This window comes from Micropterus salmoides, unplaced genomic scaffold, assembly GCF_014851395.1.
Source record: "Micropterus salmoides isolate LMB-PRFRI ecotype aquatic unplaced genomic scaffold, ASM1485139v1 Ms_hic_scaffold_9, whole genome shotgun sequence".
Taxonomy (NCBI): domain Eukaryota; kingdom Metazoa; phylum Chordata; class Actinopteri; order Centrarchiformes; family Centrarchidae; genus Micropterus; species Micropterus salmoides.
In genome coordinates this window covers 29,320,910-29,336,156 of record NW_024044681.1, presented here as the reverse complement: position 1 = coordinate 29,336,156, position 15,247 = coordinate 29,320,910, and the positions used below count along the sequence as shown (strand labels likewise).

Genomic DNA, 15,247 nt, shown 5'->3' with positions numbered 1-15,247 from the left:
GCTTCTTTAAATCTCAGAGAAGCAGATGAGCTCTTTGAGGCAACTCAGATGTTGTGAGAAACTGATCACTAATGTTATTCTTTCAGCTTTTAACAGACAAATCTTTATCTCTGTGTTTGTGTTTCTATTTATTGCTGAGGTCACATGAAATTTGGCCAACTGTACTGCACTGCATAATTGGAAGACCGATCTTTTTTTAAGCTGGGGAGAGTGTATTTGAGAGGAGCCACAATTACAGAGAACAGATGGGTCTACGATTGTTATGGAATCATCTTTTTCGGTCCGTCACCTTCTCAGATGGACTTACACAACAGCACGCATGCTGTTTCCCACTCCTTTGCAGTGTCACATTAAACAGTGTTTAAAAAGAGATTATCTTGGACATAATAACGGGTGATTTGCAGAGGGAATGTGTAGAGTAATAATACAGTCATCTGTTGGCTCTGGGAGGCATGATCATGACCTAACTCCAGGGTTTATTCATATACAACTTCTCACTTTATCTGTCTGTCAGATCGTTTTAACTTAATTTTCCATTTTTCTGATTTCTCCAGCCCCTCCTCTCCTTACTCTCTGTCTACCCCTTGACAACAGTCATCTGCTCCCCCATTGCTATTCCCTTTTGACTCTCCAAAAGGAATGCACGTCCAACTCGAAGGATTTGTCAGCAGTTATTGCAGAAACCTACACCCTTGGCTTGGATTCCTGCTAAGTGGAAAGGTCACTGTTACTCCCACACATAATGTCAGTGGCTGCACAGTTGTGCTTTACGCTGTCTACACCCCAGCAGACTCTGCACGTCGTTGCATTCCTGCTTCTGCTGCCTCTTATCAGGACTTTGGGTTAACACAAACACAGCACAGCAGGACCAGGGAATGCTAATTTCTCCATCTCACTATGAGCACCAAAACTATGTCAAGCAGACTGTAACTGCCACATATAACTGCAGACACGGTCTCTCTGTGGAAACGCTTTGCTCTGTGTTTTTATGAGCTGTCCACCCTGCTTGCGCCAGACTTTGATCAAGGTGTTGCAGCTCCGCAGTCCGTAAAAGCATTATTGAAACAGTACCCCCTCCACAGGCCTCAGTTATGTAGGCCAGAGGGTTGGCTCATCTGTTATTCTTAACAGAGAAAGAACACTCCCCCATTTAGAGTGTTGTTCTTGCCTTGATGGGTTGTGGGGGCAATAGATGCTCTCTGGCTCAGATATTAGGGAACCGAAGGAGGCCCTGGGGCTTGGGGAAATACGGTTAGATGAAACACGTCATTAGTTTTATGACACTTCTTTTTCTTGGTCCCATTGGAGCTCCTTTTGGATCCTGTATGTATTGTGTCACATAGTATTAGGAAACGATTCTGTTTAGTAAATTAAAGGTCTCACAGGTTGTTGTGGAATGTAAAGATTAATGGCCTTACGAGTTGAGTGCTACAGCTGTAGAGCCTCGGGCTCTGGCCCCACCTGTGCACTCTGCTTAATGATCAGCCAGACACTCCGGATGGACGTTGATATTGTTAAAGGCCATCCAAACCCAGTTTTAAGCTTCTTCTTAAATTTCAACCATGTGAAGAACCAGAAACATCTGCTGTAAAAAGACACATTCCTTTCTGAATGTCCACAAAGCCTCAGCCACAGCTTCTGACACAATTCCCTTCTGCCCATCTTTCCTAGATGCCCTCTCTGTTATATTGAAACCAGGGTTATTATGGAGCAACATCTGGCTTTAATTAAAGCCTTCTCCTCCCTCCTCACTCACACCATCCCCCTCTTTGTAGCCGCTGTTGTCCTTTCAGCACCTCTGTACGTCTCTTTATCCATTCTCCAACTCTCTCGATTCTTCCCCACTCATTCATTCTCTCCGCCCATCCTGAGCGAGCGGCCTCCTCCTCGTCCTCCCCTCTGTCTTACACCACTTGCCTCCTGCTACCACTTTCTCCAACAGTCTGCTTTGCTTTGTGTGCATGCTGCATCATGATGCATGTGGGCTGCATCTGGGGTCTCTCCTTGTTCCTGTCTCTGAGTTTCGGATGGACAACGGCTCAGCAGACCAATTACACCAGGTGAGGTCACAGTTTGTGGAGAATGTGTGTGTTTGAGAAATGCGTCATGGAAAGAGCTTTATTAAAATTTTCATTTATGTGACTTTGTTGAGATTTTAGATGAGGATACCATTCTTAGTTTTAACAAAAATCAACTAAACAAGTTCACAAGAGCCCGCAACTCCAGCATGAGGAGCAATCTGAATTCTTTCCTGTCTCTGTAAGTGAATTCTTTCCAGTTCACTGTTTGATTGGGCACAGAGTTGTCCTGTTGGTTTTTTTTGGCTCAGGATGTGAGGCACACTGAGTCTGCAGTGGCTGGGCCAGATGTTAATGCTTTTGGTTCTGCCTGTGGGGTCGAATCAGAGCAACTTGGCTCTGGCTCTGGACATCTTGGCTCTAATCAGCCAGAGTCTGACTTTGCTGGGGTTCTGCTGTCTGAGCTCGTAGTTTGTGGGAAACAGTTTTTCCATTGCATCTAAGTATATGTTTACTTCTTCATAGTGGGAAATGGCAGACACGTTATTCTAGCTGTCTTTACTTCTTGTGAAATGCCATGAATAATTTAAACAACATAAGTTTCACAGTTGAGCCCAAAATAACAAATCTCCACACCACAAACAGACTGTGAAATGTCAAAAAATAATAACTTCATTATAACAGGCAGATTCTTCTTGTCTTGCACAAGTGCAGTAGGCTATACAAATGGGTCATATGTGTTCCTGCTGGCTACGGCCTTTATTAGAATATTTTCCCTTCTGTGAAATGAGTTTTGTCATTCATTGAGCTCTGGGAACCATGGCACCCATCCAGATTTTTTTGTTGTGAGCTGTGGCACAACTTCATATTTAACATAGCATATTTTCTGTGCATTTCACTATAAATAAAATTGTGAATGGTCATGGATTCAGCTTGGTTTTGTTTGTATTGAATTTGGCAAGACTTTACTTGGATAGCTCATTGTTGATATCTGAATAGCCGTCAACAAAATATTCAATATAGTGTTGCTTTTGACAGTTTGTGATGATTTGCTACCTCTGGTGCGGTGGTTAGCACTGTCGCCTCACAGCAAGAAGGTCATGGGTTCAAACCCCGCTTGCCCCGGCCTTTCTGTGTGGAGTTTGCATGTTCTCCCCGTGTCTGCGTGGGTTCTCTCCGGGTGCTCCGGCTTCCTCCCACCATCCAAAGACATGCAGTCTAGGTTGATTGGTTACCCTAAATTGTCCTTAGGTGTGAGTGGTTGATCGTCTATGTGTGGCCCTGCAATGGACTGGCGACCTGTCCAGGGTGTACCCCGCCTTGCGCCCGATGTCAGCTGGGATTGGCTCCAGCTCCCCCGCGACCCTGTACGCAGGATAAGCGGTTAACGATGGATGGATGGACTATTTGTTCTTGCTTTTTTGTTTTTACTTGCCTTGATCTTGGGTCATCTCATTGCAAACTAGAGAAATCAAATGCAGAAAATAAATACTGCGACATCTACACCCTGTAGAGGCTAATAGATTAAGATAAGACTTCAGATAAGGAAAATCCTTATTACTCAGGTTACTTAAGTTTTTTCAGGAAGTTCTACAGTATCTTTGACTGGAGTAATCAAAGTTTTGAGACAGACTGTAAAAGAAAGTCAGTCAAAATACTTTTATACTTGTCATAGACCTACAAAGCCACTAGTACCGTTCATGATATGCTCAACACTCTCTCCACACTCGCTTCCTGTCACCTTCATCACAGGCCTGTCTTCTACTGTGGAGGAGACCTGGTCTCGGAATCAGGCTTTGTTGGCAGTGAGGGATTCCCAAGCTTCTACAAACCCAACAGCAAATGCACCTGGCGTATCACCGTGAGTCACTTATCCTGTAACATGTCTAAAGGCTGACTCCTTCCTCACTCAGTCTTTCAGTGTCTGATTCATACAATCTCTCTGTTTCCAGGTCCCAGAGGGAAACGTGGTCATGCTCTCCTTCCGCATTTTTGACCTGGAGGCTGACTCACAATGTCGCTACGACTATCTGGATGTTTACAACGGCCATTCCAACTTGGTGCAAAAACTAGGCCGCTTTTGTGGAACTTTCCGGCCTGGTGCTCTTATTTCTACCACAAACACCATGATGTTGGAGATGGTGTCTGATGCAGAGAATCAGGGTAGAGGGTTTGTGGCCTACTTCAGTGGAGCCAAACCATATGAAAATGGTATGTGGTCACATTTCAGAGTGATGATGAAGAAGTGTTTTTCTTTTTTCTTTTATATCACGCATACAAACATGTTCAGCCTGCATGGGCTCACAACACACCTCAAATTACATATACTAAGCTCAGAATGTATACCCTTTCAAATGATACTACAAAAAGTCCAAAAATAAAGCAAAACAACTCACATAATTACTCATAATAATGTGTAGTTAAGATTTTCACACCTTCATACCAACAACACAATTCTGAATTACAAATAAAGCACGTTATTGGAGTTTAACATTTGTAATGACTAATCAAATAGTCCATCTTGTCTACTTTTCCCAGCCTTTATTTATATTTATATTATTTCATAGTTTTATTGAGCCATTTCACGAACAATTGACACTCTTAAGTAACGTAATGTTCATAATACAGAAGATAACCAGATCTGCTTTTCCCAGATCACACATCAGGCATGGGCAAAGATACATCAAAATGTATTTTCAAATAAGATACCAAATTAACAGTTTGCTAATGACTCATTATTGTATCCTAATTTAATTAGTTGGTAATGAAGGGCCTCCTTTGCATCATCTGAGCATCTGAACAAACATGAGTGGTTTAATGGCATGGCATCACAATGTTAATGACAGTAAGGCACACGTGTGTGTTACACCATCTTGTGGAATTATAAAGTAATGTTATACAACAACTCTGAAGCACTTTTTTGTCTAAACCGATAAAAACTTAACAAAAGCTGAAAGTAGCAGGCTAACGTTAACTGTGATGGCTGCTACTCAGGTCAAATAGTTAGCAAGAACATTCTATAAATTGGTAAAAAAATTAGCCTAAGAACTGTTAAGAATTATTTACTGTTCTGATCTCATGGGCAAATTGCTGGGTAGGCACAAATCAAATCACAAAACACTTAAGTTAAGTTAAGCTATTTTCATTAACCCTATTAAATACAAATGACAAAATCCTGTATCATAAAGTTATGATCATCCTGTATCATAACTGCTGCCGCTGCATAATGCCATTGTAGTGAGGGAAATAGTGAAACTAACTACCCAGGGGCCAAACATAGGGAGGGCTCTCAAGAAGCCAAAACATTTTTTATTAGAAATTAGAAATATTTTTTTACATTATTGGCATCATTAGTAAAATTTTATCAGTGGCTGACTAAACTTTTTGACAGCCAGTTCTTTGTATCTAAAACAAAATGGATCCTCTCGGGGCTGCACGCGGTTTAGTCCACTCTGCAGTAACTGTGCTCATGCTTTACAGCAGGTTGCCAAAAGAGAAAAGCAATACAGGGGAGAGAAACAAAGTCAGAAGACATATGAGTGAACACTGGCATTTACCACAAAAGTAGATTGATCCAAGCTACCTAACAGCTTAGCTTACCTTGCTGATACAATTTGCAGCATTTCCCTCCCTCCATTTTGTCATGTTACTGAGCTAATCAAGCGGTTACTAAAAGGTGCATCATGAAACACAGTTATCCTGTCTACAATATAGAAAATCTAGCCTTTTTCTATCTTTTCTTATGCGCAGGGCATAGTAATGATTTAAACAACCAAGAAATATCTTATTATCTTATATATCTTAATTTTGAAACAAAATCTTCATTACTGATAATCTTAATAACCAATACTCATGCATGGGTTTGATTGTTATCAAATTATTTATACAGGGGGGCACCCTGGTGACCTACAGGTTGAGGGGCCAACCATTAAATGCAATGTCCCTGGCTTGAGACCAGCTGGGGACCTTTATACCACCTGTCGGCCTCTTCATATCCTGTTATTTCTCTACTGTCAGCTATAATACACGATAAAGAAGGACAAGACAAAGTTCTTTGTAAAATTATGTAAACTAATGAAATAAGAGGGGAAGGGGGCAACTCAGGCTGCATATGCGAAGGGCCCAACTTTATCTGCTATGCCCCTGAGCTTGCTCAATGTATATCCCTCAAAGACTTTTGATTCTGCCAACACTAATAGATTAAGAATACCAGTTCATAAGTGTACAACTAAGATCTTTAAACCACAGATAAGTGCGACCGATAAAACATGACCCAATTCTAACCTTAAAGTCAAGAAGGAAAAAAGTTAAGTTAAGTTTGTGCACAAAATCAGTACTTAGAGTGTAGTTGTAGCACGGCACGGGGTCATGGTTAAAGAACAGGGTTAATTCCTAGGTCAGACCAACCCGTGAGAACAGGGTTGAAAGAGAAAAAATAAAAAGATACAATAAAATGAAAAGCATATATCTATGTCTTGTATTTACAATCCAGGCTCCTATAGCAATACACTAGGTAGCACACTGAGCTAACACAGTTAAAGGATATAGCACAAGCATAAGCTACACTACTAACAATGCATTACACTTCTATACGTATTACACAATAATGTTAGTGTAATTAAAGCTAATTCACCCGTGGCTTCCTTGGCACATCGCTTGCAAGGTGTAACACTAGAACACTAGATCGGCAGGTTGTTCCGCCTCTAGGAATAATATATTATTATAGTTAGAACCCAAAACCTGCAAGGTGGAAACCTACAAACTAAATGTACAATATCAGGCTAGTTATTATATAGTCTACTGTTATCCTCATTCATTGTCCTCATGGAGTGTGTACGACTTTTTTCAGACCAACAGGTCTGTGGGGAGAAGATAACAAAGGCCCAGGGAGAGATCAAGACACCCAACTGGCCTGACAAGAAATATCCACCAGGAACCAGCTGCTCCTGGCTTATCACTGTGGAGCCTGATATGGTCAGCGGCACTCTCACTCCCAGCATGAAAACATATTATTTTCCAAAGTATTCACACACCCAGCAAGGAAAACAACAAGTGATCATTTAAAGTTGTGTTTCTGTTTGGGTACCAGGTAATCCAGGTAAAGTTTGATAAGTTTGTCTTGGAGGCTGACAGCTATTGCCGGTTTGACTATGTGGCATTCTTTAATGGTGGCGAGAAAGACGATTCACGCCTGATTGGAAGATACTGTGGCGATGAAGCCCCACTGTAAGTGACAGATATCTCGAAACCTATGTGTTGGCCTTTACAGTAATTTTTAATTGAGTACTCTTAATTTGCCGCCCTGTCTTCTGTCTGTCTCCGGTCCAGGCCCATTATTACCAGCGGCAATGTGCTACTGGTTCAATTTGTGTCTGACCTCAGTGTGACATCTGATGGATTCCTTGCCCACTACACCAGCATCCCACGTGGTTCTCACATACCAATAGTCGACTCGGGAGCCGGTACGAGGTCCATCCCCCCAAAACCTGCAGTCAGACCTGTTGCACCTGAGCGTCCTGCCACCACTGCCCCGTCACATATCCCCACCACCAAATATGTGCCCACTGAGAAACCCAAACCACTCAAGCCCACAAGAGGCCGTGGACAGGGGCCAAATGGAAAGAGGCCTGGTTGGTGAAGTGATGTGCACGCCATGCTTTTGTGTCAGTGTGTGTACTGTCTATCTAATCTGCATTTTGTATGCATTCTTCTATGTTTTTAGTTCCTCAAAATCCTCTGTGTGCCAAGGCCTGTAAAAGAGATGGAACCATCAAGACCAGTTTCTGTGCCAGTGAATTTGGTACGCATCTTACCGTTCATGTAGTGCAAAGTAATCAATCAGATGGTGTGTTTTGATTGAGCCCTTCCTTTTTCCAGTGATAACCGGAAAGGTGACCTCCATGGCCAATGGGCCCCGGGGCACTATTATTAGTGTCTCCCTCATTAAGGCCTATAAGGCAGGTCGACTAACAATCACGCAAGTTGGAGAGACGATGTCGGTTAAGCTGGTGTCACTGTGCAAGAAGTGCCCATTGCTCCGTAAAGGTATTAGGGTCTTGGATTTACACTCACTCATATCACACACCACAGACTATTAGCATTTCCATTTACTCAAACTATAATACTTGTCATTTTTTCCTTTCCGATAGGTATCAACTTCATTCTCATGGGTCAAGTGGATGAAGACGGGCGTGGTACTCTGGCACCTGGTGCATTCACAGCTCAATACAAAGCCCAACATCACAAATTATTAATGAATATCAACAACCAACCCTGTTAACCTCACATCTTTCCAGGCCAGGAAATTCAGATGACATATTGAACACGCAAATCCAGACATTGCAATGTGAAATACAGATCAATTGAAGCGCAATATTACAGTAAAACATAACTTCACTTTATCCACCATTTTAAATGAATAGAACTGTACACACACCAAACCTTATGTTTGTAATTTATACATGAATAAAGGTTCTATATCTCATTCAAGTGGTTTGAATGTATACTTCTTGGTAACTTTGCAGCGCTTGCTCTCTCTCCAACTGTATCTCTGATTCCACCTAGTGGATTTGATGGTTAACAGCACTCAAGCTGTTGCTAATGCTGACATTTTCTTTCCAAAGCAGGTCTCTGACATGAGTTGACAAGGCTATAGCCATGTAGTCCAAAATCAAGATGTCAAGTCCTACATGGGGATTAATGATCCCAGAATGTTTGCTTGAGGTTTTAAATCTAATTAAGTAAATTGGGAGCAGTATATGAATAAAATGTCTAAAATCTCCTACTCTGGCTGATTCACTCTTGCTTCCAAAGCTGCTCTTTGTTTGGTACCTATCATGACCTGGTGACCTGTCCAGGGTGGCCTGGGATCAGCTCTGAAAAAAGAAATTAACAGATTAAGAAATAAATTGATGTTGATTTACAAATACTACATTAAACATACATCCGGCATTTTGTTTTTGCTGCTGCAGTGTATGCTAATTATTAAGAATAGTCCAAATGTGAATTATCATAGTAAATTAATAATCTTGTTCATAGCATGTCCAGTTTTTCCACTTTACTCTCTATATAGATACACTTAAGAGAAATGTCACAAACTGTATCGAATTGTAATGAATATACATATCCTTATGTAAATATACATATATCACCCATCTTACACTAAAGGTGTGTCTCCTGAACGAACAAAAAGGGCCAGGTGATAGTACTCATGACAATTATTTATGACAAAATAGAATAATGTTTTGCACGTCAGTGTGTAGAGTGAGGGATAGTAATAGAGGAAGATAGACTCACATCAAATACATTTCAATTAATCTGTGTTGTGAAGTCAGAATGAAACTATTAACATTAACCTATGTGATTAATCTGCTACTGTATACAGTGTGTTTGCTGCTTCTAAGTACAACTCAAATGGGCAGTGTAAATAAACAGATTATACCCTATGAACCAGATAACATGTACCTCCATGTTACACAGTAATTAAGATATTTGCCTAAGCCATGGAGACTGACAGGGGCTTGTAAGGTACCTGCTTGAGATAGACAGCAGCTTGTAACTTGTTTGGACATAAATTTGCGAGAACAGGCAACATTTGATTGGCAGCTTAAGTCTCTGTGGAAGACAGAACCACGCTGAATGGAAGTTTGCATGGGACACAAATATTTTACCCATTTACTTCTGTAAATGAAACAGGTTCAGTTCTCAGTCCATCGTGTTCAGTTTGCAGGTGGCTGTTTAAAACACAAAGCATGGCGGGTCAAGTGACACTTTATTGTAAAAAGGTATAAAATACATTCAATACATTGACTGATACTGCCTTCCAAAATATCTCTACAGATGATGAAAGATGATATATTTTTACAATGGCTTTAGAAATAGAAATACAACTGCAATTTGCTTTTAAAAAAAAGATACAGATTCAAACAACCCAACTCTCCTTTCCTACACCCATATGCTACCCTTCCCCTCCTTCTCTGAAGCTCCCGGCTGGCCACAGCAGCCCCCTGTACCACCCCCTCGAAGGCGCGAGGCCGGCAGGTTCTTGTAGACAGCGCGGCTGTAGGGAATGAAACACAGGCCCAGCTGGAGGTGTCGGGCGAGGCGGCAGTAGGCAGCGAGAGCCAGGACCAGCAGAGGGGTGAGCAGCAGAAAGCCCACAACCAGCAGAGCCACGCAGCCGCCATCATCCAGCAGGTCTGAGCAATACAGAGATGTTCCATGGGGCTGCACCTGGAGAGCAAGAGGAGGGGGGAATTGAATGAGTAATGGCATAGATACAAAACTCATATCAAATAAAATCATATACAGAACACACACACACACACACACACACACACACACACACACACACATTAGCTAGTTAGCTAAATTAGCCATGCAGCTAAATTTAGCTGACTGACTCAAGGAACTGGGCTCATCAACCTCCCAGTGAACATGGACTGGGACTGAACACAGCCTTCAAGACGAATGCAGGCCAGGTGATGACAGGGAATACTACACTGATTTACAGAGGCTCCGGCCAGGACTCTTAACTCCAGGGACTAAGAAGACACAGCAGGTTCTTGCGTTCTTGCGGGGACAGGAGAGGCGTCAAACAGGAGAGGAGCAAGTGGGAGGTCAGGCATCAGTGAGGCAGCTACAGCGTGTAAAACCAGAATATCTAACTTTATGAATTAAGGGTTTATTTCAACCAAACCAGAGTTGGTAATTGTTGGAATGGTGGAAAGACTTACAAGGACAGTTTTGGTGAGTTTTATTTTGTTTCTTTCGAGTTTGAATGAAGTGTACGTATTACCATGAGTTAACAAGACAATTAGTTTGGTGAAAGAGAGAACCTTGAGTTCAGAGGGTGTATGTATTGTATTTTTCAGTTTAATGAAGAAAATACGTGGACAAATATTTCCTTTCTTGACGTTTAGTGAGTTTTATTTGTTAATTTATTAGACAAGAAAAGCTCAGCTCACTACCTTCTGTAACAGGGGAAGCAAAATGGTGTTATGAGACAGGACAGCTTGGGCTAGCTGGTTAGCATGCTAACTTCAGTAGATCTCTCTGTATCATCAACAACAACAATACATAGACATCTTTGACACAACACCAGAACTGTTACTTCTTCACTTCTTGTTCATAAAATTCTGTCCATATCTTACACATTGCACCTTATAGTGCCAGCCTGTACCATAGTACATACTAAATATTCTGGCTTTTTAAATGTGTGCTGCATTACTGTCCCACAATGTTTTACACAAAGAAACCAGAGGAGCTTAGTCACAGCTGCAGAAAATTAAAATTAAGCTCCAGGAAGCTCCAGTAATATCTTAGAAACAGTATCAAATCCTTGGGAAAACATAGCTGAATTGGTGGTGGCAATCCCAAATCCCAGTTTGATTGACAGTCTTGTATATTAACTTTACAGACCCTCTATTATGACATATTTTATTTTAGACTGTATGTATCAAGTTTGGAAGTGGGACACGGCACTAGTCCTACTACAGACCGACAGACCTACTTCTCTACTTTTCAATCTGCATCCTCTAACACATCTCAGTTAGGAGAGCTTTACACAGGAGATTCTTACCGTGGAGTGGCAGAGAAAGCCGAATACGATCATGGTGAGAGCAGGGGTGAGGATGGTGCCGAACACGATGCTGGCCAGCCCGGCGTTGATCAGTGCTATGATCAGATTCTGTGCAGTGACCAGCACAGAGCATGCCCAGCAGTCCAGAGAGCCCCTTAACTCCAGGGGGGTGTCAGCGGCTTCGCTGTCACCCAGGGAGTATGGAGGCGGCACCACGATCCCTGACCCCACTCTGGAGGGGGCCCCCTGCTCAGAGGGTGCCTGCACAGATACTGTCTTCCCCAGCGTCCCATTCCGTGACAGACTCATTTTCCTTGTGGTCTATGTTACAGGAAAGAAAAACAGTAATTAATGAATCTACCCAATATTCTGCAGTGGATTTATACTCCTACTGTTAGGACTGAAAGTTTACACTTGGGGAAACTCTGAATTTGTGTTTCACAGTATTGAGATGAAGTATTTTTAAGTGTTTAAATAATTGAAAAATGATATCTATTTTTTTCCCGCAGGTTGCACTTAAACCTTCTCTTCCCTCTATCCACTAAAAAATACAAAAAAGCTAAAAAATGTGAATCAATTCAATAATGTTGTGAAAGGTGTGGAAAATCAACACACAGAACTGCACAGCTCTAAGTGCGAGGAAATGGGCTCCACAGACCCCTCCTCCAAACTCCAGGATAACCACGACCCAGAAGAATGAGCCAGGAGCAACTGAAAAACTGGAAAAATACTAATCACTGAGCGTCGGAACAATGTTAAGATTTTGAAAGAACAAATGTGCTACAACTGCTACAGACCTAAACATTTCCATGTCACAAATTAAAAGTGATGAGAAAAGGGCGGAGTTACATGACTTCCCTCTGTTCTTAATTATTCTGTTAGCAACTACACTGTTATTATGCCAAGTACCATGTGAACACATGGGTTTTTACAACAAATGTTTAATTTCATTTCTGCCAACATCATTACAGTTCACTAAATTCGTACCAGCCCCTTCCATCATCAGCTCACTCGTTTGTGATGCTCCATTAAGAGAACATCTACCCTAAAACAGGATTCATACACAATTTTAGACACAATCTATTTAAGGATGAACAAAGTCTCTTCCAGTGTCACAAAGTGGGAAACCAAGGATGTATGACAACTATCAGAATGGGAATGAGGTTTTGGAATTGATCTTTTTGTGGTTTATTGTCCTTTCTTTGGATTGTATAAATGGCAACAACAATCAGAAGATTCAGATTTTTCTTTTAAAGAGGCCATTTATAGGTTCTCCAACCAGCCTGTGGCCTAAAAAACACTTTTTGAATTGCTTTCATTAAAAAGGGGCCCTGTTTGTAGGTACAGGTCAGCAAAGTCTGTCTGCCTTTCAATCATGGAGCGGCTCAAACACTTGCCGTTTGATGACGTCATCAATACAGGCTTCTTATTTCCAGACTTATCAGCTTTAGAAATTAAAACTAACTCTGCAGGATCACAGGATTAACAAAAAAAACGTGTTCAGGGTCTTTCATTAGAATGATGTAGTGCAAGCATTCAAGTAGCCCTTTAGTTAGGGTCAGGATCGGCATGCTTCTGTTCCTTCAACGTGGTTTTATTAAAAAAAGAAATGGTGATAGAGTTTGTTGTACTCACTGTGTGGTAAACCTGATGATGTGTCCTCCCTGCAGTACGAAAGTGGCAGCAGATGATGGGACTCTGATGAACGGTGAGTGGACAAGGACAAAGAATTTCAAGAATTTTCTCCTGATGTATGTCTTCTCTGTTTGAAAATCCAGATATTGAGGGTGGTGTCCAAGTGAAGGTTGAGTTTCTACTTCCTAACTAAATCTAAAAAAAAATCTCCTTTTGTCAGATATTTGCCTGCTGTTTTGATCCTCAGACCTCGTAGAGAATAGGTCAGAAATGAGCTCTGCAGACTTTAGGCAAATTCTGCTTTCCCACTGACTTCAGTGCTTCCTTCCCTGACATTCTGTTTCCTCACTCCGACTCCAGTTTGAGATATGATTGAGTGTGTAAGTGGTCACAAGTGTGTGTGTGTGTGTGTGTGTGTGTGTGTGTGTATCCTGTGTTGCCTCTGATGCGCACGCACAGAAAGCAGGCTGGCCTGTGTTAAAGGCTGCTGTTGGTGTGTGGGCAGGGGATCAGTGAGGGGGTTTCTGTGATAACCCCTTGAACCAGGGTGCAGGAGGGAGGGTGTTTATTTGGATAGATTAGAGGAGTAGGGTATGCTGCCCAATCCACAACACTTCTCACCCTCACTGAGGACTTTCTCTACTCTACTGTCAAATACTGATAAGGCAGGTTTCAAAATTCAAAACAACTGAGCTGGATTTATAATGAAATTTGTGCTAAAGAAAAAAAAAAACTGCCAGAAAACCCATTTTGTGGTTTTAAGACTTACTGTTCCATAAGATGTAGGCCATGCTACACACATCATACTATATTGTACTGGTGAGGGTTTGAACAGTGAGACCAGAGATGGCTAGTATTTCAATTGCATGTATTTAAAAACAAGTGCTTGTATTTGTGTATTTGAAATACCTAAATTACATTATTTAATGTAAGCAAGTAATTGTATTCTCAAATAAGATTTGTATCCCCAGATTTAAACTGTTAAGAATATAAGTTTAACAATTAGCCTATCTCAGTCTGTGGCTAAATGCAAGTGAATCACGAGGCACGTCCTGTTGAGTTCAGCTACACACTCATTGTGAACTAACCTATCTATACCATAACTGTCAATAATAATGTCAATTTGTATAGAATGAAATTTAATATTTTCAAATTAGAAATTATTGTTGTCAATAATTAATAACATTTAAATTATATCATTTTCTCATACCAGTTTTTAAAATTTTTATTTTGATCTATTCTATGAGCTGAAGTATTTATAATTTGCACCAATCTCTGAATGAGTCAGCACTACTCAGCAATTTGCTAAAACACAGAGCTCTGAAAAAAAGGAAGGTAAAAGTGTTATTTAGGATTTTTCTGAAAAGCAGGAATGACAGAGGATTGGCCCTTGACCTTTGGATGAAAAACAGAGCTCCCCTTTCAGAAAATATAAGGAAATGACGGGGGGGGGGGGCACTCTGGTGGGGGAAACTGGCAACCACAGGACTGATAAGAAACACCGGAGGGGCTCACTTGAAAGTGTGAAATTAGAATTTTGATATGAAGTCTCATTTTTTTCATCCCACCTTTTTACTACACCATTGTATATATATTCCCTGGAGACTATATAGGAGACATGATCAAAGAGTCCATGGCATTAGCGCGCAGCAATGGCTGGTTTTGCCATTAACAATGCCACGATGTGCTGTTTATATGTGTCTATGTCTGAGGGAGTTGGTAGAGGAAGAGCAATCTTCCTGTCCTTGGATCCAGGATATCCTCTGCTGTGTCCATGTTCAATGAGGAGATGTCCCTGCATCAGCAGTTTTGGCAATCCCATGTCCTCTATTCCTGGAGGTTGAGATACAAATAAATGGCAAAGAAAGCAAATCTCTGGTTTACACAGAAAAAACAATGAGGCAGTCTGATTGCATGTGGTGCCTTGAATATTACTGCTGTTTGATGTTTAAAAAAAGAGTTGGATGTTTGTTTATATCAGTTATGTCATTGTAGTTTGTATCATTGACAGTGC

At 41.3% G+C, this 15,247-nt stretch overlaps 2 protein-coding genes across 2 annotated transcripts; one reads left to right on the top strand and one right to left on the bottom strand.

Annotated features, from left to right (window-relative positions):
* The first annotated feature begins 1,902 nt into the window (after positions 1–1,902).
* pcolcea (procollagen C-endopeptidase enhancer a) lies at positions 1,903–8,507 on the top strand. Its single transcript, XM_038708569.1, has 9 exons — positions 1,903–2,060; positions 3,771–3,879; positions 3,971–4,229; positions 6,868–6,992; positions 7,108–7,244; positions 7,347–7,648; positions 7,741–7,818; positions 7,896–8,063; positions 8,168–8,507. The coding sequence occupies exons 1-9, from the start codon at positions 1,972–1,974 to the stop codon at positions 8,296–8,298; spliced, it is 1,398 nt and encodes a 465-aa protein (XP_038564497.1). The 5' UTR covers positions 1,903–1,971; the 3' UTR covers positions 8,299–8,507.
* A 1,265-nt stretch (positions 8,508–9,772) lies between these two features.
* tmem88a (transmembrane protein 88 a) lies at positions 9,773–13,600 on the bottom strand. Its single transcript, XM_038708570.1, has 3 exons — positions 13,234–13,600; positions 11,599–11,919; positions 9,773–10,250 (listed from the first exon to the last, which is right to left on the bottom strand). Exons 2-3 carry the CDS (start codon positions 11,905–11,907, stop codon positions 9,963–9,965), a joined length of 597 nt encoding a protein of 198 aa, XP_038564498.1. The 5' UTR covers positions 11,908–11,919; positions 13,234–13,600; the 3' UTR covers positions 9,773–9,962.
* Between the last annotated feature and the right edge of the window lie 1,647 nt (positions 13,601–15,247).